Source organism: Hemicordylus capensis, chromosome 2 (genome assembly GCF_027244095.1).
Source record: "Hemicordylus capensis ecotype Gifberg chromosome 2, rHemCap1.1.pri, whole genome shotgun sequence".
NCBI lineage: Eukaryota > Metazoa > Chordata > Lepidosauria > Squamata > Cordylidae > Hemicordylus > Hemicordylus capensis.
In genome coordinates, this window is record NC_069658.1 from 193,515,476 (window position 1) to 193,539,286 (window position 23,811).

A 23,811-nucleotide genomic window follows, 5' to 3' on the forward strand; every position below is an offset into this window, starting at 1 on the left:
CTAACAAACAAAGTGTGTTTGTTGTTTTTTATTATCATCAATCAATCATCATCATCATCTGAACCAGGCTCATCATCATCATCTGAATCAGGCTTCTGTGTATGTGTGGTTTGTCTCTGCTGTGTGTGGAGGCCACCTGTCAGTCTCTCTGGGTTCATACATCTCTTTAAACAAAGTGAAAACTATTGGAGCTCTTCTCAGGATCAGTGAGAAGAGCTCCAGGGCAGTCTGTGGGGAAGGCGGGTCTTACCGACCTTCCCTGAAGATGATCTTTCCTTCCCTGAACAGGAGGATTGCCAGCTCAGATGAGCGTTGGCTTCCCCTGCAGCTACAGGGGTTGGGGTGCCGGGAGGCCCCCGCCCGGAGCACCAATAATGCACCGCACAAGTACACGGTGCATTATTCCCCCCTCTCAAGTGTGCCAGCCGTGGCTGCAAGCAGCAACGGTTGACACACAATTTTAAAAAATGAGGTCAAGGGAACACTCGCTCCTTTAAACTCATTTTAAAGGGAGGCTACTTAGGCGGGTTTGCCAGTTCACATGTGCATGCAAAACCAGGCTGGGCTTCCAAAGCCCAGTTTTGCACGTGCATGTGAATAGCCTCATTATCCAATAAATCTAATCATCTGAATGTGGGTGGGTGGGGAAAAACAACTTGAAGCTATTCTCATGATTGCTCAAAAACAGGCTGGGCTCCCTTAGCCCGGTTTCAAGCAATCATGAAAACCGCCAGGCTTGCGGGCGAGCCTGGTGGTTCTCTGGCGGCTAGCCCACCTTACTACCCCCCACCCTAAATGAGGTTAACAGAGCGAGCAAATAAACCTTGTTTATTTGATTGTGTGTCAGCCGTGACTGCTTGCAGCCTTGGCTGACACACTGGGGAGGGGGGACCCCAGGAAGGCACCACGTACTCATACTGTGCCATCCTGGGGTTCAGGTGGCATTCCCCTTCCCCCAGAACTCCCAATGGAGCTGCAGCTGGACACAGGAGTGGCCGACCAGAGCAGCCACTTGTCTGGGTAGCTGATCCGGCTGCCCAGCAACGAGTGACTGCTCGTGTGCAGGGAGAGCGGGCTAAGCCTGCTCTCCCCGCACAGACCCCGTCTGGCGCTTCACATGTGTCATGTGAAGCACCTCCTAGAGTACCAAATCACCACCAGATCTGATTTTCGTCTTTCATTACTTAGTCCTGATAGAGATAACATCCTTGGTGAACTAGTGCTAGCATTATGAATGTGTGAACTCATTCTCTGGCTCTGGTCTCCAGGACATTCTGCATGTGAGTGATGGAAAGAGGACATTATAAATCTAAAGTGCTACATACATGCATTGTTGTTATTTTATTATTCATGCTAAGCATATATATATCTAGCACTTTAGAGTATTCAAAGAGCTTCACATACATTCGCTCTGTAACAATTCCTCTGTAAGGTAAGTGAGTGTTATGGAAAAGGAAAGGAAAGATTGTGTCGTCGAGTTGCTGTTGACTCCTGGCGACCACTGAGCCCTGTGGTTTTCTTGGCAGAATACAGGAAGGGTTTACCATTGCCTCCTCTGGCGCAGTATGAGATGATGCCTTTCAGCACCTTCCTATATTGCTGCTGCCCGATATAGGTGTTTCCCATAGTCTGGGAAACGTACCAGTGGGGATTCAAACTGACAGCCTCTTGCTCCCTAGGCAAGTTGTTTCTGCTGTGCCGTTATGGGCTTGTACCCAAAATGAAAGATAATGCTGGGGAAACTAAATAGAGAGCCACTGCAGAGCTAGTTCAGACATTTGTACACATCTCCTGCTTTTTTCCTTCCTTTTTTTAAACACTTGATTAGTTTTCATCACATGTGAAAGAAAGAGATTGTGAGATAGTAGTCTGGTTGCTGAGTTTGTGGCTGAGAGATCTGAAGTGGAGACGTCCCAACTTGTGCTTTCAACTGCTATGCCGCAGCTTGGTCCACATGTGCATATGCGCTCTACATTTGCTAAGTACAATATATCAGCTTCTTTGGAAACACTGCCCATACGGGTAACTGCATGGGATCATTTGTCACTATGAACCACTAAGTTCAACTGAAACTGTGCTGCTGCAGCCTTCTTTATTATTCTCTAGGAATCTCTATGGGCTGGTTTCTATACTATCAAGTGTGAATGGGTCGTCACAGATCCAGCACTACTAGAAAAATGTTCTTCTCGCCTCCTGTTACCTCGTATGCTGTGCTTCACAATCAAGGCAGTTCATCCATTCAATGACCACTCAGGAAGCCAGACTGCAGCTCTTCAGCGGCTGCCTATTTAAGTTTCCCTGCATAATCCTTTGTCTTCTGGGTGCATCTCTTTGTTCTAATGTGTGTGAGCATCTTTCCCAAGATGTGTGCATGTTCTTCAGTGCTTGTCTCTTGGCTATGTCCTAGGACGTATGAATCTGTTGCAGGTTTGGTGTGTATGCACATGTGGTTCTTACAGCATGCACAGAAGCAGGGACTGTTCAGTTGAGGCTGTGTGTGTCTGAGGTTTTGTTTGTGTTCTCTGAGGTGAGTGAGTATAGCTCTGTTAGCTGTGGCTGCTCCAGATTCAATATGTACATAGAAATGGCCTCTCCCAGGTAATCCTAGGTAAAATCAGGTTGCCTGGTTTTAAAAATACCTGGTCAGTGGGCAGAGCCAGGGTAGGCCAATGGATGGAGCCAGCCAAGGACAGGTTTGGCCTGGTCGGGGGGTGGAGCCTGTTGAGTTCTTAGCAGGCCAGGGGTGGAGTCTGGACTCTTGATGGACCAAGGGGCGGGGCTTGACTGCTTTTGTCACTCTAGTCAGAGCGCACAACCTGGCATGATGGGGCCAATTAAAAATAAGCAAGCTGGCTCAAAAATACCTGGTCTTTGAGGCAGAAATACCTGCTGGCTTTGAGGCAGAAAAATACCTGGCGAGCCTGCCTTTTCTCCCACGCGCGCCGCTTCCTCTTTGTGGGGCCTCTCTCGGGATGTTGAGTGTGCGTCTGTTCCAGGTTTTGTGTGCTGGTGGTTCTCCCAGGCGCCGTGCGTGTGTGTGTCGGAGGAGGGAGGGAGTGGGAGGGAGGGCAGGCGGCCCGATCAGCCAATCGCAGCGCCACTGGCAGGGAGGGAGGGAGGGAAGGAAAGAGAGCGGCCGCCGCTGGGTGGGAAGGAGAGCGCCCGGGCGCACGCAGACTGGCCGGAGCAACCTGGGCGAAGGGAAGGCGAAGGTACCCGGCGCGGCTTTCCAGGGGGCACCGCGGGATCTTGCCTGCCTCTGTACGCCTCGGGACGGCGGAGCCGGCATGGAGCCCAACAGTCCCCGCAAGATCCAGTTCACGGTCCCGCTGCTAGAGCCTCATCTGGACCCGGAGGCGGCGGAGCAGGTTCGTGGCAATGCTGCGGGCGCCTGCTAAGCTTTGCTCGGTGCCAGGGAATCTCCTCTCTTCGCCCCCGCTCCGGGGCTTATCCCCGGAACCTGGGGTTTGTTGGTTTGTGTCCCACCACCACCCAGGGATATAAATACGGGTTTTTCCTCTTAGGAGCATGATCTAGAAGTCGTGTAGCCCCTGGCGGTCCTGAGCAGGTTTACTCGGAAGGAAGCGATTCCACTCTCCCGGGGCTCCCTGCCAGCTGTGTGTGTTTAGGACTGCCCCTGGCCATGTGCAGAATGCCTTTCCCTTGCTACTGAATAACCAGCGCACATCTAGGGTTAAAGGAACTCTCTTTCCCGTTCGGAGCATGTGTGACCTCAGGCGAGGTTGAACGCCGACTTCTCTCTCGCTCTAGAAACTGTGTAGCTTCACTTGGCAAGCTGTCCCTCTGGCTCATCTTGCGACATTTGGATGGAGAGGGCATAGTTTCCTCTGCACTATATCAAGGGAAGGAGATCCTTTCCTGGGAGCTAGATGCCGGTGGGAGTATCCCACAAATGCGCTTTTCTAATTATTATGGGTGGCCATTCTGCTTCCCCTCTGCCATCCAAGTTTGTGAGGAAGTGTGACATCATATTCTATTGCAGTGGGGCTTGGACTGGCTGGACACAGCTTTAGGCATTGCTGGGCACTGGATGGTAGGGTTAGGGTCCTTGGGTGGGGTGGGGGAAAATAGAACACAGGTGTGGTGCTTGACATGTATGTAATCTGGGGGAGCTAAGTGCCGTGTGGGTTAGTTAAATTGGGAATATTGGTGGAAATGGGTAACTGGGGGTATCTTTCAGATGCTGTGCTGTGGGTGACATGAAGTGTGGTTGTTTGGGATACCCTCTTGTTTCGGGGTTGCTGTGCCTGTGCACTGAAATCCTTGCTATAGGAAGTAGGGGTGCTGTGGGTGGCTGTGTTGCAGGGTTTGGTATTATTTTATTTTATTTTATTGCTGAAAGGGGATGCTGAAATGGAGCATCTTGTACCATATAGGTAGGCTGTAGGCTTAGTTTATATTTAGAAGTGGCTTTCCTGGAATGGAGTATTGAAGGATGGCGGTCAGACCATTGTGAGGGTGCTGAAAAATAGGATGTGATGTTGGACTCATTGCAAAGGAGGTGTGAAATCTGCAAAGATGTCTTACTTTGGGGTATTGTGCCCTGGGGACTGTACAGGGAGGCTGTAAATAGAGTGACCAGGATGCAAAGGAAGATGGACTGCTGTGCCTTTAATAGCAGCTACACCTGCTGAAATTCCCTCCTCTACACAACTATTAAAGGTGCTGGGAAATCCCCATCTTTTACTGTGTCTTGCCTAGAGTTGCCAATTCTTTGACTGGCCCCTGCTTCTGTGCCTTTAACGGCAGCCTGATCTGCAGACCCGCGTCAGTCCACGCTGTGGAAAGCTTTGCCTGCTGATCTGTGCAGGGGAGGTTGCTGTTTGAGGCACAGGAGCTGGCTGTGATGACTGCTGAGCAACATCATAGTGCCCCTTTGGTGCTAAGCATTAAGTATAAAGGACTTCACATTGCCTTGCGGTGTGTGTTGTCTGAATGGCTAGGGAAGTGCAAGATTGATATTTGGTTTGCAGAGGCTAAGAGTTGCATGGGGGGAGGGAATGGGGATGTGTATGTGTGGTGAGGAACAAGAAGAGCTGGCTCGACATAGCAGGCAACCCAGGTGGCTGCCCAGGACATCAGGATTCCAGGGGCTTAGAGATAATGGTGAAGGTCCTCCAACAGATTTCCCTTCACAAGCCCTTGAGACAACATCGGGGCAAACAACTTGCTGTATTAAGCACATGCGTATTTTTGTAAATTCCCTAAGAAGCAGCCCTGGGGTGGGGGAGCAATTCAGGAGCATGGCATGGGGGAAAGAGGGATTTTAACCCTTTGGCCCAGCCATGATCCTGACCCAATTCTTTACCCCTCACTTCCCAGGGAATCTTTCCAGCTGCAGCCTCCTTCTTCTTCCTTGCATTCCGTGGAAGAGCGGAACAGAGTATTGGCACATTGGAAGTATTCATTTTCTTTTCTACTCCCATTCACTCCTATAGAAAAAGGATCACTGTTGTGTTTCCTCCTCAAGAGTTTTCCCAACAAAGGAACGGAGGCAAGAAAATTGATTTTTTTATCTAGAGTGGCAAAATAACCTGAAGCTGGCCCTTGGAGCAAAGCAATTTTTCTGCAACTAAAAGTGTATGTGGATGCTGTGTACAGTCACAGCATCAACATTGCCCTGCCTCCCTTTCTCAGCCGCCTCTTTTGCAGAGGCAAGGTCTTGCTCTGTCCTGCCTCCTAACCTCCACAAAAGGGGTCAGCAAAGGAGAGTTCTAAAGGGAAGTTGGCAAACAGGTGACCTATGACCCTTAGCATAAACAGCAAACCTCCTGAATATGCTTTGCCTTCAGCAGTACATCAAAGCACTTGGGCTAGAGCCTGATTTGGATGCCACTGGTATAAATGCATTTTACCTGGAATCATCGCACCTCTTGTGGGAAAGGACTATAGTTCAGTGATAGGACATGGTTGGCAGGGAAAAGGTGCCAGTGCAATCTCCAGTGACATCTCCAGTGCAAAGACCTTGGAAGGAGAGAGATTCAGAGAACTGCACTCAGTGTAAACAGTTATGGATGTGATGGATCTGAGTGCTGTGACTCTTAGGCAGCTTTGGGGAGGGGCCATAGCAATGGGGAGGGGCCATAGCTTGGTGACAGAGCCCATGCTTTGCCTTCAGTCATCCCCTCTGCTGTCTGTCGGGTAGCAGGACTGCTCTAGATCTTGGAGAGCTGCTGCCACTCAGAGTAGACAATTCTGGGCTTCATGGACCTTACTGGTCTGAGTCTGAGACTGTAGAAGATGGCTTCATGTGTCCATATGACTTGACTTCTGCCCACAGAGTTTGTTGTTTCTTGTCTTCTCATGCTGTTTGCCTCTGTCAGGTGTGCTGATGCACCCCATTCTGCCTTACTCAGCGTGATAGCTGGCCCAGTCCCTGACCTTCTGGGTCGCCATGACCCTTCACCTGCCACAACCCAGTTACCCAATGTTGGTTCTCTCTGGGCAGGTGAGGCAGTCTTTGGCCCCACACATTTCTCTCAATAAGTGGTGGTGATCTTTCTGCTTTGAACTGTTTCACTTCTGATTATATCCCGGGAGTGTTTGCCGAGGGCTGCAAATGTAAGATTGGGTCATGCATCTATGCCCATTGCTTGATGACTCAGCGCTTGATGACTCAGCGTGAATGTGGGAACTGCTTCCATTGAAAACCATGGTGACTGTCCTGTGATGCCTCATTTGTAACCTGGCCTGTAGTCATCAAGGGATGATCATCCATATGCATGTGTGAAGTGGCCCACAGGGGCTTAATTTACCAGTGAGCAATGGGAATAATTGCAGCTTAACTGGCATTTTATAGACGTGTTTATAGACATATTTATTTCTCTATATAGGTCTGGTTCACACAGCTATTCAAATCTGGGTATAATGTGGGTTACTGACATTAGTGATTGTGTGGACCCACACCAAGGTGGGAATCTCAGATTCATTTCTGACTATAAACCACCTTGATGTGAGTTCACACAATCACACTAATCACACAACCCACACGAAACCTAGATCTGAATGATTGTTTGAACCAGGCCAGATAGTCCATCCTGTCCCAATAGCTCAGGGTGTGTAACAGATCTAATTTTTTTTTTTTTTTTGAAAAACTATATCACAGGTGAAGCAGAATAAGTTTGCAGTCCAGGGGACAAAACGATAGAATTTTAAGATGCTTATTGTTAAAAAATAGAGGGAGGTATGGTGAAGAATCTGTGCAGATGTGTTACAATCTGGTATAATGATGCGCGTAAAGGAAAGACAGCTTCCTCAAGGCGACTGCTGGAGAGTAGGAAAAGAGAGTTGGTATTGCCCTTCCCAGGAGGCATTCAGATCCAGCAGTTTGAGTCAAACCTCTCTAGTGTCTGTTGCACAGCTGTATTAGGTCTCCTTCCCCCTGTCTTTCCCCCCTCATCATATATAGTAATAGCAAACTCAGGTGGTTGAGTGTCTGTTGGTTTGGAAGTGAAATGGGGCTACTGGAAAATGAGATAGTAGTTCCTGCATACGAGAACCCCTTTATTCGCAGGGGTTCTGATCCATGGTGGAGAGAGTGGATAGTGAATCTGTAAATAATGGTGGCGCAGTGGTAAAACTGCCGCCCTGTAACCAGAAGGTTGCAAGTTCGATCCTGACCAAGGGCTCAGGGTTGACTCAGCCTTCCATCCTTCCGAGGTCGGTAAAATGAGTACCCAGAATGTTGGGGGGCAATATGCTAAATCATTGTAAACCGCTTAGAGAGCTTCCAGCTATAGAGCAGTATATAAATGTAAGTGCTATTGCTAAATAATGGAGCATTAAAGTGAATGCAAATTGGGGGTTTGCATTCACCGCCCCAAATTGCCCCCGCAAACAGGCCAAATAAAGTGCCCTCCTATGCTGCACTGCCCGCAAGGAGTCTGAAGATGCCCCCCTCCCCAGGGTTAAAAATAAGCTGAAAATCACATTTTTGCCCCATATATTTGAAGGAATGAGCCATAAAATGGCTCCCAAAGTCAAAATGGTGGCTGGAAATGACCTCCAAGGAAACTATCTCCAAGGTCATTTCCACCCGCTGTCACCACAACCCATGTATTCGTGGGTTTAACCCTTTTCCTGCTGTTTTTTTTTCTTTTTGCGGATACCGAGGCCAGGTGTCCATTACCTGGCTGGGGATATGTGAAACTGCAGTGCTGGACCCACGATTAATGAGGTTCTTCTGTACATGTGAGCAGGCTGCAGCTCCCGAGACAGTCAAAAGAGTATATAAGTTGTAAATGAAAGTAACTTTAGAACTGATATTACCGTGAAAGCCGGTTCTTGTCTGGGTGGTGCATGACGCCAAATAATACACACACAGAGGGAAAAGCTTATGGGATGTTTACTGCTAGCAAGTAAGGCTTTCGGGGTGCACCCAAATCGAGAGCGAAGACCCCCAGTTACAGGTAAGTATTTATACACAGAGGGTAGCTTAGTCATCTATCATGGTGTAACAAAAGTCTTAGAAGGAATGCAAAGCCTATCATCAGTGCAGATCCACCTTTGTTTACATCAGAACGAAACAACTGACCATCCCTTAACTTGTATCAGTTTTCCAACATCCGCCCTTTATAGCCCATTCCGTTGCCCCTTCCCTTATCTTCCTAGAGGTGTCAGCGAGTTATATGGGCCCCTTGTCTAGGTTTCTCTCAACAGCTGCAGCAGATTTACTCCTTAAGAGGTAAAGGCTACCTCCCTGGGCAGAGAGGGCTGGGGGAATAAACCCCTTAGTTTCCAGTGTGGAAGAGGCATAGAGAGTTATGGGACTTCATATTAAGATGGCTGTGCTGTGGTTCCCTAGGCCTTAGTTTTAGGTTAGTCTGCCCTCCCAACGTGGATGGTTTGCATAGGTATATCAGAACAAAACAAATAGACCCATGAGCTTCTAGGACCTGTGTCAGCTTCCAGGACCTTATGGAATGTAAAGAAAAGACTAAAGTAATTCACCTTGTTGTCTGGAGAAAGGGAACTCCTGTCTTTGCTGCTACCTTTCAAAAATGAGTGTGTGAGAAGGGAACATGCTGTTGCTACTCAAATGCTAAAATCTTGCATTTCATCAGTGTTATCTATGGGTGGTTCTAATTTCTGCTCCAAGGAAGTAAAAAAGATCTCTAAGGGAACCAGAAGCTGGACAGGCTGTTTGTATCTACCAATTAAGTCTGTGTTGAAGACACGGATTGTGTTGGTTGGATGGGGGGAGGGGGTGCGGAATCACAGACAAATAGAGGACAAGGAGAGAAAAGGAATTGGCTTCCTTGTGCCCTTAACGATTTACAGTAAGTATCCTAGAGTGGGGAGACAAGACAAAATCTCCCCACATTGTTAGATGGCAAAGTGGCGGAGGGAATGCATGTGTTAGGTTTTGAGAAAGCCTTTTCTGCCCTATACAGGGATGTATAGGGAGCCAGCATGGTGTACTGGTTAGAGTGCTACACTAGGACCGGGGAGACCTGAGTTCAAATCCCCATTCAGCCATGAGACTAGCTGGGTGACTCTGGGCCAGTCACTTCTCTCTCAGCCTAACCTACTTCACAGGGTTGTTGTGAGGAGAAACCTAAGGACGTAGTACACCGCTCTGGGCTCCTTGGAGGAAAAGCGGGATATAAATGTTGTAGTAGTAGTAGTAGTAGTAGTAATAATAATAATAATAATAATAATAATGTTTCAGGAGGAAGGAAAAAAGTGCATGCACATGCGTGCTATGTAGCAATATAATTTTCTGGTTCAGGGCTGGCAGCTGGCCCTGAACCTGACCTTCTAATGCAGCGGTGTCAAACTGCGGCCCTCTAGCTGTTGCTGGACTACAACTCCCATGATCCCTAGTCAAAGTGGCTAGTAGCCAGGAATAATGGGAGTTATAGGCCAGCAAAGGGCTGTAGTTTGAAATCCCTTCTCTGATGTTATCATGCAGCAGAAGAAAGCCTCAGTGGAATGGGAAAGAAAAAAGGCGTCGTTCTTCCTCACTGCCTCACCCCTGCCCCTGAAACTCTCCTCTTTGCAAAGCCTGAACAGCACTAAAACATAAAGTGTGCCACTGAGTTGGTGTCGACTCCTGGTGACCACAGAGCCCTGTGGTTGTCTTTGGTAGAATACAGGAGGGGTTTACCATTGCCAACTCCCATGCAGTATGCGATGATGCCTTTCAGCATCTTCCTATATCGCTGCTGTGAGATATAGGTGTTTCCCATAGTCTGTGAAACATACCAGCGAGTACTCGAACCGGCAACCTCTGGCTTGCTAGTCAAGTCATTTCCTCACTGTGCCATTAGGTGGCTACACTACAAGGCTCCTATTCCAAACTGGCTGGAGCTCTAAATAGGAGCACTTCTGGGAGCACCTTCTCCCCAGTATTCCATGACCTCTTTAAAATCTGATCCATAAATCACATAACAATTCAATGTTCTTAAACCATTCTTTCCACTCATGGGACCAGCCATTCATGCTGGAAACCTCAATTTGTGAGGTTGTAATAGTTATACCAACCAAAGTGTGTGAAGAGTTGAAAGTCACGAAAACTGCTGCCATTCATATCCATTAGCTCCTACCTTATGCAACTAGACTGAATGAGTAGACAGCCACCAAGAGTGGAAAATGCTGATTTCCAGTAGTTTCAGTGTAATGCATGAATTGGCTTGCAGTTAATATTTACATCCACAGTGTTTTTCCTGATAGATAGTTTAGTGTAAACTGCCCTGATCCACTTTTGGAAGGGCGGTATATAAATCAAATAAATAAAAAGGCAGGTCATGCCTCATTAACATCACGTGGGGATTGGCAAGAAATCCTCTCCCCCACATCATCATCTTGCTGGAGCTTATTATTTGTTTCTTTATTTAAAATATTTATACCCCACCCCTCCCGTACGCTACTGCTCGGGGTGGCTCACAACAATAAAATAGATACAATATACAATAAAATTAATAAAATTAACCAAATTAAGTAAACAAGTTAAAAGTCAGGTTGCGTTTCAAATTAAAAGTTACTTTAAAAGCTAAAAATTGAGAATTATAAAAACTAAAGAACCTACCAGATTTAACCAAAGAGAGGAGCATTAAAAAGCCTCTTTAAAAAGATGTGTCTTTAGTTGTTGTTTTTTTAAACAACAACAACAACACTGAGGGAGGGAGCATGGCGAAGCTGTTCGGGAGGGTGTTCCAAAGCTGAGGGGCCACAATCCTAAAGGCCCTGTCTCTAGCCCAGATCTCTGTTAGTGGTGAGGCCATGAGCAGGGCCTGAGACGATGAGTGGAAGGCCCTGGCAGGTTCATATGGGTAAATGCAATCCGACAGGTACCCTGGCCCAAAGCCGTGTAGAGCTTTAAAGGTCAAGACCAGCACTGTGAATCTAGCCTGGAAGAGGACCGATAACCAATAAAGCTGCTACAGGATCGGTGTGATACTCATGAAGTGACTTGCGCCCACGAACATCTTTGCAGCAGCATTCTGGGCCAGCTTCCAAACAGTCTTCAAAGGCAGCCCCTTGTAGAGCGTGTTAGCATATCAACAACAACAAATATTTATATACCGCCTTTCAGCAAAAGTTTCCAAAGCGGTTTACATAGAGAAATAATAATTAAATAAGATGGATCTCTGTCCCCAAAGGGCTCACAATCTAAAAAGAAACACAAGATAGACACCAGCAACCGTCACTGGAGGTACTGTGCTGGGGGTGGATAGAGCCAGTTACTCTCCCCCCGCTAAATAAAGAGAATCACCACATTAAAAGGTACCTCTTTGCCAAGTTAGCAGGGGTTTAGCAGGGTATGTGGCAGAAGTCCAATCTAGATGTTACCAACGCATGAGTGACTGAGGTCAGATTCGGCTTCTCTAAGTAGGGTCGCAGCTGGCATATGAGCCGTAGTTGGTAAGAGGCACTTCTGCTTGCTGCAGTTGGATTATTTAATTCTATTTGTTTAAATTATTATTTGTAGATTGGTGGCCACCTTGGAGATCATTGTGGGAGAGGAGAAAGTTAGGGTATAAACAATTGCCTAGGGTTTGTTAGAGGAGAGCTGCCCTGTCCTGCAGTGTGTGAATTGATTTGTGTGAGATCTGGACTTATCTGCTCTGTAAACCCCATTCTGCAATATGCTTCCTCTGTCCTTGGCAGAGAGAAAGAGGCGGATTGAATGCCCCATACTAAAGCTGGTGGGTTGGCTTGGATGGCCATCTGATCTCTTCTTGTTCCATGACACCTAGGAGTGTGTGCATATTCCACCACTGAACCATGCCATTGCAGAAATGGGTACCAAGTGCAATACTTTGCTTCTTGAGAATTTTATGTTTTAATAAAAGAAGGCTAGGTTTCTTTCTCTCAAGGATACAAAGAGAGGCCTGGAAAAATGCAAGAGGCCTAAAAACATACCTGGTACAATCTCAGAATTCAGGAGGGGGCAACTGACCATTGTGGGACTTGGCTGCTCAGCAAAGGTCTCTGTCCTTCCCCACTATGCAAATTGAGGAAAAATAAGAGAGCGCATGCAAAATTGTTGATATTGTTTTAGCACTCTTAAGTCTAGGATATGTGTTTATACCCTCTAGGAAACTGGATTCAGTTTGAGCAAGTGCACTAGTGACGTGAGCAAGTGTGCTTCCAAAATGAGGACACCCGTTGCAAAATATCTAGCAACCTCTTCCTTGGCCCAGAATAGCAAGGAGATCACATTGCAGGGCTAGGCAATATCCTGGAACCGAAAGGGCAAGGGGTGTAGTAAGAAGGGTTGCCAATTGTAAATATATTGACTAGTCTTGGCAAAAGTGACTTCCTTTTAAAGGACTGGGGGGCGGGGGGCGAATATGTATTTTGTTACCAAATCATTTACAAAACAATTGTTTGTGCATCTCCATCAGTGAGAAGGCTATTTATCTACACTGAGCCACACAAGAGCCAGGAAGGTAACAATGGCTATGGCAACAACATTTGTCCTCATAAGGTTTCTTCTGCTTATGCAGTGAGGTCACTGATGTATTAGGCTCTGCTGCTTATCTTTCATTGGTTGCATATGGAGCAAAAAATCAAATATTAAGAGAAGGTAAATCGGCATGTATTCTATCCAGTTTATCTTTCTTTGGGTCTCTCTGTGATACGTTTCAGATCTAGGTCATAGCAATAAGGGAGGCTGGATACCACACTTCTAGGGTTGCCAACTAGGGGCTTTTATAGAGGGCATGTGACTATTTGGGGGACCAAGTGACCTTTTCTGTATCTGCTGTGGTGTCTGAAGTTCTGGGGAGCAGCTGGAACATTTTGTTCACTCAGAACACCTTGTGCTCATGAGCAGCTTCTCTTCCTTTGTCTCCTTCCCCTGCCAGCATCCTACTGACCATCCACCCAGTGAGGAAGCCAGAAGGGAGGTTCTGCTTCAGTGGCAGCTTGCAGAGCCACATGATGCAGGAGCACGGAGAGGTGGGCCTGGCGGGTGCAGCTTGCTTCCTTCATGTGGTGGCGGCTGTGAGAAATGAGCAGTTAGCTAACTCTCTTAGCAGTCACCCCTGCTAAGTGAGTAAAAAGGCACCTTTTTAAAGTGGCAACTCTCTTTTCTTTATCATGGGGAGAGCAACTGGCCCTATCCAACCCCAGCACAACATCCCTTCAGTGGCTGATGCTGGTGTTACCTTGCATTTCTCTTTAGATTATTTATTATTTATTTATTTATTTATTCAGTTTTTATACCTCCCTTCCAAAATTGGCTCAGGGTGTTTTACAATTATGAGCCCTTTGTGGACAGGAGAGCATCTTATTTATTTTGTCTTTGAAAACCACTGTGAAACCTCCTGTTGAAATGTGGTATATAAATGTTTGTATTGGTAGAGAACAGCAAGCGAGTGGGAGACCGTGAATGCCCCGCTGTGCCAGCATGCAAAGAGGCTGGCTTGGCAGCAGACATACAGTTCACCTCGTCATCAGCTTCATAGTGGTTAGCTGTATTTATGCTCAAATTATCTAACTTTTATCAAAATATGCCTATGCATATTTGCACACGTGTACACATACACACACACACACACACACACACACACACACACACACACAGAGGCACCTGCATATTATATGTCCTGAACCATCAGGGGGTGGGGGAGAGGCTGCTGGCGGTGATGGGCTGGATGAGGGCTAGCAAACAGATTAAATCCAGACAAGTTGGAGGTGCTGCTGGTCAGTGCCAAAAGGGATAGGGCAATTCAACTAACTTTGGATGGGGTTGTACTCCCCTTAAAAGAGTAAGTGTGCAGCTTGGGGGTTCTGCTTTTGGATGCTCAGGTGGAGGTGGTGGCCAGGGGTGCCTTTGCACAGCTTTGGCTAGTGCTCCAGCTGAGTCTCTTTCTCAAGAAGGCAGATCTGGCCATGGTTGCCCATGGCTTAGTCATGCCGTCGCCGTGGCCTGGATTACTGCAGTGCGGTTTACGTGGGGCTGCCCTTGAAGAATATTCTGAAACTCCAGTTAGGGGTGTTCACAGAGCCAATTCCAGTGGTTCAGTTAGAATTCGAACTGGCCTGCCAGCCCATGAGGCAGTTAGAGTCAAACTGACCCCCAGTTCAGTCCGAGGGCCAAACCGGTTCAATTCAGCTCAAGGGGGCATGTTTGTAAAGGAGAATCCAGTGACAAGCATGGAGGGGGGACTTTTACAAGCAAGGGGGGGACCCTACCTGCCCTAAAAAAAGCCCTTTTAGTGAGGGTGGCGAGAGGGCACCTGGTTATTCCGAACCAATTCCATTAGGACTGGGGCCAGTTCAGCTTGAATTCAGACTGGCACCCCTTTGGGGGGGGGGGCTGGTCCAGTTCGAGTTTGAACCTGGTTTAGAATGGACCAGGTTAGAATGGAACCAGTTCTGCATATCCCTTACTTCAGTTGGTGCAGCATGCAGCTGCCAGGGTTCTCTCTGGAACTGCTCACCCGGAGCATATTACACCCATTTTGAAAGAGCTGCACAGGCTACCAATTTGTTTCTTGATCCAATTCAAGGTTCGGGTTATTACCTTTTAAAGCCTTTGACGTGTTGGGCCCTGGATACCTGAAGGATGACCTACTTCCAAGGCTTTCTGCCCACCCAATAAGATTGTCAGAGAGGACTTTGCTCCATGTGCCGACATTGAGAGAGGCTAAATTGTCGTGCACACAGGACAGGGCCTTCTCTGTTGTTGCCCCCAGACTCTGCAATGCTCTCCCAGTGAATGTCCACTCTTTGACCTCTGTGGCTGCTTTTAAAAAACAACTAAAGACTTTTTTTATTCAGGCTTTTACCTTGTACCCCTTAGGGACTGCCAGGTCTCTCTTCTTTTCTGCTGCTATTCGTCTTTTTTATGATTGTTAAGGGGCTTAGACAAATTCGTGGAGGATAAATCTAACAGTGGCTACTAGTCTGTCTATGAGCCACCTCCAGCCTCAGAGGCATGCTGCCTCTGAATATCAGTTGCAGGGGAGCAATAGCAAGAGAGAAGGATGCCCTCACCTCTTGCCTTCCCAGAGATATCTGGTGGGCCGCTGTGTGAAACAGGATGCTGGACTGGATGGGCCTTAGGCCTGATCCAGCTGGGCTGTTCTTATGTTTTTGGTGTTTTATGGTATTTATTGTTTAACTGATTTTAAGGTTTTAAATGTGGTTTTTATGGAGATTTATTGTATTTTTAACTTTTATTTATTTATTTATTTAATTTTAATTTTATTTATTTATTTTTATGTAGTTTTATTGTATTTTTAATTTTGTAAACTGCCTTGGAATGCCTTATGAAAGGTAGTATAAAAATGGAACAATAAATAAATAAAAACAAAAATACCAATAAACATATGGTGATGCAAAGTGGAGAGTTTTTGGAGAGGTTTTTTTGGTGAAAAGCATCCTCTATTTCCACTTTTTTAGTGATGGATATTGACTTTTTTTCACCATCTGTACCTGGCAAACCTACACACTTCCTGTGACATTTTAAGGCTTTCCTTGAATTTTCAGTCTATATATACATAGCAGCTTTCTCTCATTCTCATCCTTTTATCTATGAAAGATAAGCAGGAAATGTGCATGTGGTATTTTAACCAATTTCCTGGTATATATATATCAGATTTGCTCCTGCCTCCCAGAAGTCTGGCCAATGAATGCAAAGATTCTTGGATATCTGGAAAGTGCTTGACACTTCTTTAAAATGGGTTTGTTTGTTTGGTTAATTTATATATACCACCATTAATAAAATCTCAAGGTGTTTTACAAAAACCACAAAATTTAAGCAGTTAACATCAGTTACAGCAGTTAAAAGTTTAAAAAATGTTAAAATGTATTGCACATCTCAAAAGTTAAATAATGTTGTTCAATCACATACTCCTATAGAACAAAATACTCCTATAGAACAAAAAAAGAGCCCCTGGTGGCGCAGTGGTAAAACTGCCGCCCTGTAACCAGAAGGTTACAAGTTCGATCCTGACCAGGGGCTCAAGGTTGACTCAGCCTTCCATCCTTCCGAGGTCGGTAAAATGAGTACCCAGAATGTTGGGGGCAATATGCTAAATCATTGTAAACTGCTTAGAGAGCTCCGGCTATAAAGCGGTATATAAATGTAAGTGCTAAAATGACACACAGTCCTAAGCAAGTTTTCAAGTTCTCTGGAATTAGTCATCAGGCTGAGTGTTAAGTTGTCCCCTGTTAACTGAGCAAAGAGGCACCTTTTTAAAGTGGTGATACTCTTCTATTTATCAGGAGGAGAGCAACTGGACCTATCCAACCCCAGCACAGCATCCCTCCAGTGGCTTTTGCTGGTGTCTGCAGCGTGGTGTGGTGGTTAGAGTGCTGGACTAGGACCGGGGAGACCCGAGTTCAAATCCCCATTCAGCCATAAAACTAGCTGGGTGACTCTGGGCCAGTCACTTCTCTCTCAGCCTAGCCTACTTCACAGGGTTGTTGTGAAAGAGAAACTCAAGTATGTAGTGCTCCTTGGAGGAAAAGCAGGATATTAATGTAATAATAATAATAATAATACTGTTTCTTTGTAGACCGTTAGCCCTTTGGCAACAGGGATCCATCTTATTACTTTATTATTGTTTTCTCTGTGTAAACCACTTTGGGAACTTGAGTTGAAAAGCAGTATATAAATATTAGTTGGTGGTTGTTTAAGCAACGCAGCGAAAAAGGTGGTGCTTGCAATAGTATACAGTGGTGTCAAAAGTCTGCATTTTCAACCGTCTTGAGAATGTAGTACAGAAGGAGTTAAACAGACTTTTAATGATTTGTCTCTCACTGCTGATCTCAGGCTGCAGGCAGTGGTTCTGAGAGGAAGAAGAGATAAGAGCTGCTCCTCCCCTTGTATTAGAAATATAAAATCTAGCAGTCACTCTGTTTCGTCCTCAACACTAATTGAAACCCGCATACCCTGGCAAGGCATAGAACAGAAATAAAAGAGAAACATGAGAGTCTTTACATAAAAAATGCTGGAGATTAATTTTAGATGGTTAGATGGTATGCTAGCTAGTAGCTAGAGTGTTGATAGAAGCCAAATGGGTAGTCTAATCTTCCTTAGTGGCTAGATGGTATTTAACCTTCAAAGTAAAGTCCCATCTTTGGGTGGCAGAAGATAACTTTCCTCCCATTTCAAAATCCCTCTGTTGGGCTAAGTGCTGTATTTTCAAAGTAAATAAAGGTTGTAGATAGCCTTGTTGCTCCATTAGACTTTGGGAGCTATTACAGCAGGCCCAGTCACTGCTTATCCCACCCACCCTTTTTAATGTGCTTTGCTTAACATCCAGTCTGATGATGAGGCTCTCTTCTAGAGAGCTCAAAATGTTGTTTAAGGTTTTGTATCATTTTGGTTGGCCCTAATAAAGATATTACTAGCATTGTAGCTTTTGATTTTTTCCAACACATCAATGACTTCTATAAAGCAAAAGTGTAGAACATCATCCTGCATGCAGTTTATTCCCTGTAGGTACATCCTTCACCACCATTCTTGCAGCTCGGTTCCATTTGTCATTTTGTTCCTGTTCTGGGCCCTAATATTCCCAAAAGTGTTTCCAGATCTGGATGGGCTTCCCTGAATCAGGAAAAGGCACTGAAACTGGTATTGTGACCCCTTATTTGAAATGCTGCTGAGTCCAAATGAAACAATTTAGTCAGGACTAATTTAGGTGCCTGTAGTTTTCAGTGGGACTTGGTCGTAAGGTCTAGTCCAGCTCAGATCCCATCAGCATATACTTGAAGTTGGGGTTTTTTGTCCTAATGTGCATCACTTTACACTTGCTAACATTGAACTGCATTTGCCATTTTGTCGCCCACTCCCCCAGTTTGGAGAGATTCTTTTGGAGCTGTTCACAATCCGTTTTGGATTTCACTACCCGGAAGAGTTTGGTATCATCTGCAAATTTGGCCACATCGCTGCTTACCCCTGCTTCTAGATCATTTATGAATAAATTAAAAAGCACTGGTCCCAGTACAGATCCCCGGGGGACCCCACTTCTTACTTCCATCCATTGTGAAAACTCTCCATTTATACCTACCCTCTGTTTCCTGTCTTTCAACCAGTTAGCAATCCACACATGTACTTGTCCCTTTATCCCATGACCGCTAAGTTTCCTCAGGAGTCTTTGATGAGGAACTTTGTCAAAAGCTTTTTGGAAGTCCAGGTAGACTATGTCAACGGGATCACCTTGATCCACACACTCATTGACACTCTCAAAGAAGTCCAAAAGGTTGGTGAGACAAGATTTACCTTTGCGGAAGCCATGCTGGCTCACTCCCAGCAGGGCCTGTTCTTCTAGGTGCTTTACAATTTTATCCTTGAGGATGCTTTCTATCAATTTGCCTGGAACGGACGTTAGGCTAACCGGCCTGTAATTTCCCAGATCGCCCCTGGATCCCTTTTTGAAAATCGGTGTTACATTTGCTACTCTCCAGTCCTCTGGTACAGAGCCCGATTTCAGGGATAATTTAAATATTTTAGCAAGGAGGTCGGCAATTTCACATTTGAGTTCTTTGAGGACTCTTGGATGGATGCCATCCGGCCCTGGTGATTTGTTAGCTTTCATTTTTTCCAGACAGTTTAGAACCTCATCCCTTGTCACTTCTGACTCAGCTCTCTAGCCTCCATCCCTAAAAAGCCTGGTTCAGGAACAGGTATATGCTCAGTATCCTCTGCCGTGAAGACAGATGCAAAGAACTCATTCAGCTTCTCTGCAACCTCCATATCCTCCTTAATAATCCCTTTCACTCCCTTTGTCTAATGGTCCAACTGCCTCCCTGGCAGGTTTCCTGCTTCTGATGTACTTAAAGACGTTTTTGTTATTCCCCTTGATACTTTTGGCTAAATGTTCCTCAAACACTCTTTTTGCCTCCCTTATTGTCACCTTGCATTTATTTTGCCAGCGTTTGTGTTCCTTTCTGTTCTCTTTGTTTGGACAGGCCTTCTAATTTCAGAAGGAAGTCTTCTTCCCTTTTATGGCTTCCTTGACAGTACCCGTTAACCATGCTGGCATCCTCCTGGACTTAGTGGAACCTTTCCTCCTTTGGGGTATACAATCTAACTGGGCTTCTAGTATTGTGGTTTTGAGCAAACTCCATGCACTCTGGAGCGAAGTGACTCTCCTGATTTCCCCCCTCAGCTTTCTTTTCACCATACTCCTCATTTTGGAGAAATTTCCTCTTCTGAAATTCAAAATGTCTGTGTTAGACATCCTTGGTGATTCTCTCCCCGCATGTATGCTGAATTTGATGGCACTGTGGTCACTCTTCCCTAAAGGGTCGATGACACTGACGTCACGCACCAGGTCCTGGGTGTCACTCAGAATTAGGTCTAAGGTCGCCTTCTCTCTGGTTGGTTCCATGACCAACTGTTCTAGGGCACAGTCATTTAGTGTATCTAGAAATTTGACCTCTTTGTCCTGACTTGAATGTGAATTTACCCAGTCTATGTGTGGGTAGTTGAAATCACCCATAGTTACAGCCCTGCCTCTCCTTGACGCCTCCCTGATTTCCTCCTGCAACTCCCAGTCACTGTCGGCATTATGATCCGGAGGACAATAGCAGGTCCCCAGTAACACGTTCCCTTTCCGGCCTTGTATAGTCACCCACAGGGTTTCTGTGGAGGACTCCAGTCCACCTAGGTACCTTCCTTATGAAGCTAGGCTACAGCATCTGGGGCTCTTTACCTTGGAAAATAGATGACTAAGGGGAGACATGATCAAGGTGTATAAAATTATGCATGGAGTGGAGAGGGTGGACAGAGAGAAAATTTTCTTCCTCTCTCACAACACTAGAACCAGGGGTCACCCCATGAAACTTAAGGTCGGGAGATTTAGGACCGACAAGCAGAAGTACTTTTTCACACAGCGCATAATTAATCTATGGAATTCTTTGCCGTGGGATGGGTTAAGGCCACCAGCTTGGATGGCTTTAAAAGGGGCTTAGACAGATTCATGGTGGACAGGTCTATCAATGGCTACTAAAATGGCGTGGGCCACCTCCAGCCTCAGAGGCAGGATGCCTCTCAATACCAGTTGCAGGGGAGCAACAGCAGGAGAGAAGGCATGCACATACCTCTTGCCTGTGGGCTTCCCAGAGGCATCTTGTGGGCCACTGTGTGAAACAGGATGCTGGACTAGACGGGCCTTATGACAGTTCCCTTATGCCAGGGGACCACCGTTCTCTCTAAGCTGTGCTGCTGCGTATGCATGCACTGCCTTCAATTCCCCCATGCAGCCATTCCAAATGCCGCTCACTGAGCCACTAACCTGCCCTCATGTCGCCATTGCAGCTGCTGCTCCTGAGTCCTGACTCCCGTCCCGTCCCCTGCTCCTGGCCACTTACTCCCCGGCTGCTGCTCCCGCCCGCGCTGCCTTTTCCCATGGCTGCCTCTATTCCCACCCTCCACCTTTGCTGCTCTGCTCTGAGCTCTCCCCCCCCCCGCCCCTTGCTCTGAGGCCCACATGGCAGCAGTAGCCAAGAGGCAACCGAACTTGGAGGGGAGTCTGGAGCTGATGACTGGAGCCTGGTCTTTGCAAGTATTCTAGCTGCCATGTATGCGGCCGGGGGATGCGGGGGGGGGGTGAGCCTGAGCAGGCCTCCTCCCCCCCCCATGTTGGGGATGGCAGGCAGAGTGGGAGTGGCCAGTGGATTGACCATCTGCTCAAGGGCCGCTGAAGTGGACGGTCAGCCCAGCAGCCGCTCCTGCTTTGCCTGTCACCACCACACACCCGCAGTCACACACATGGTGGCTAGAATACTTGCAAAGATCGGTGGTTTGGCCTCACAGTGGGGGGGGGGGCTTCACAGCAGCGGGGCCCTCACAGCAGGGACAGTCCAGGTTCCCAAATACCTAGGTGTGCCACTTCCTCCTACACTCCCACAGGATCTTCTCTTCCCTTCCAGTTGTGTTCCTTCTCTCTCTTTTCCCCAATTCCCTTTTACCTCCTTTGCTTCCTCTTCCTTCATAAAGTGTGTGATAGCCATTCATTTATCTCTCCCACTTGTATAGTTCCGTATTTTCAGTACGAAAAATACATACCGCGGCTAGAATATTTTCAGTGCTGCGAAGGTTGCCAAATACTGTTGTTTGCACCAGGGGCGTAACAAGGCTGGAGTGGGCCCAGAGACAAAATTTTAAAATGGGCCCCTCGCTGATACACACACACACACACACACACACGCACACACACACACACACACACTCACTCACAATATATAGTCATGTGACTTGCCTCGGGGGGTGGGGCTCGAGGCGTAGGGCCCCCCAGGCAGCTGCCTCCCCTTGCCTAATAGTAGTTACACCCCTGGTTTGTACTGTGCTTCAGTTGCCAAAGAGTTTAGGCTCCTAAAAGAACTCTGTAGCAGTGTTCCCTCTAATTTTTAATTTGTAATCCCTCTAATTTGAAGCAGTGTCCCCTCTTGCCTGTTTATAAAACATATTTTTTAAAATTATATAATTTATAATGTATAAATTTATTTTAAAAATTTGCACGCTTTAATTATTTCTCTGTGTGTGTGAGTGAGAGAGAGAGAGAGATGGGGGGGGGAGTTATGTGAGCACACTGCCTTGATACTGCCACCCAGAACAAAACTCACTGATGATAAAAAAAAATTAGAGGGAACACTACAGGGGGGCATCCTAATTAATTATGTATTATTTATTTTTCTGTTTAAACCCCTTTGAGAACTTTGGTTGAAGAGTGGTAGATAAATATTCCCTAACTGGGCAAAGAGGCACCTTTTACCATGGTGATTCTCTTTATTTAGCAGGGGGAGAGTAACTGGCCCTATCCACCCCCAGCACAGTACCTCCAGTGACTGTTGCTGGTGTGTGTCTTATGTTTCTTTTTAGATTGTGAGCCCTTTGGGGACAGGGAGCCATCTTATTTGTTATTTCTCTTTGTAAACCGCCCTGAGCCATTTTTGGAAGGGCGGTATAGAAATCGAATTATTATTATTTTATTTTATTTTATTATAGTACCAGAGTTGGATATAGATTGCGCCCCTTGACCCCCTGTCACCACTAGTCCTTCCCTGCCTGTGCCACGCAGCTTGGCTCATGTGCCCGAGCCCTCTTGCTGCTCCATGCCTTGTTTGCAGGTCCCTCGGCTGCGGGTACCGCCTCTGTGCTCTCATGCCCTGCTTGGAGTGCACTAACTAATACGTTGTGGGCAAATCTATAGGTGTTGCGATGGGTGGGAAATCCTGCTTTTGAGCAAGAAGGTTGGGCCAGGTCTTTTCAAACCTATTCAACCTAGGAGCCAGGATGCACAGATTCTAGTCTCTTTCAGTACATGTAAGTAGACACTTGGCCTCAGTACCATAATATTGTACAGTTAGCTCTGGAGCACTGAGAGAATCATACCCCCTTCCAGAGCTGTCTGGGGACCATGCAAACTGTTTTCACCCTGAACCTTCAGAAGCTAGAGACATTCCTGCCCCTCCCGTTCACAGCCTTACACACAGAGAGCTCTGGAGGTTAAGCTCTTGCTGGCTGGGAAGATTGGCTTCCAAAGAATGGCCCTTGCTCAGTCATTGATACGAGACTATTGGGCATCATCTTCCTGAAAGGATGCACTGATGGAGCCAGTTTATGGTAGAGGATGGGGCTTGGATCGGGGAGACTCAGATTCTCACCCTGCTCAGCCAAGAAGCTCACTGGGTAACATGATGAGACCAGTAACTCTCAAATTTGCCTGCTTCACAGGGTTGTCGTGAGGATGAGATGGGGCTGGGCAGGGGAGGAACCATCTATCCTGACCTGAGCTCCTCTGAGGAAGAGTGGGCTACCAACTGAAAATAGTTGCATTTTCCCATCTGACCTTCTCCAGCCAGAAAGGGCAAAGGTCCAGCTTGAAACTGGCCGCTCATCTTACAGACTGGTGAGTTCTGGAAACCCAGAAAGCCTCCTCCAAGCTCTGAATCCAGGCTCCAGGAAATTTACATATCTCATGCTGAACATAAGTGATTTAGATTAAAAAAAAAAAAAAAAATCCCACCTGGAATAGTTGGGCAATGGTTTGCATTTCCATCACCACCCAAAACAGCACATGGTGCTTTTCTATACGGTGGCATTAGCAACACAGAGGGTCCCTTGCCATGTCCCCTGACACGGCCTCGCCTTTTGAAAGCTCTCTGTGCCATAGTTGGCCAGAGTGCTAGTCCCATGTAGCCTCACGAGGCAGCGTTGTTGACAGCAGCTAGAGGAGTTAAGCTGAGGACAGAGTGAAATCCCAGGGGATGTGGCAGCTTCATTTCCCGACATTGCTGCCACTGTGCACAGTGTTCTCGGCAGCACTGAGGGGAGCAATGCTGCATCTGCTTGAATGTGTTCCCTTTTCATGTGCCCTTCTC

General features: G+C 46.7%; 1 protein-coding gene across 2 annotated transcripts in view; it reads left to right on the forward strand.

The window, feature by feature from the left end:
* Positions 1-3,127: 3,127 nt before the first annotated feature.
* PPP1R1A (protein phosphatase 1 regulatory inhibitor subunit 1A) overlaps positions 3,128-23,811 on the forward strand; it is a 115,168-nt gene continuing 94,484 nt past the window's right edge. For both annotated transcript variants that reach the window (XM_053297368.1, XM_053297369.1), the window contains exon 1: positions 3,128-3,368. In XM_053297368.1, coding sequence (XP_053153343.1) covers positions 3,288-3,368 — 81 coding nt within the window. In that variant the 5' untranslated portion in view covers positions 3,128-3,287. The remainder of the gene's footprint in view (positions 3,369-23,811) is intronic.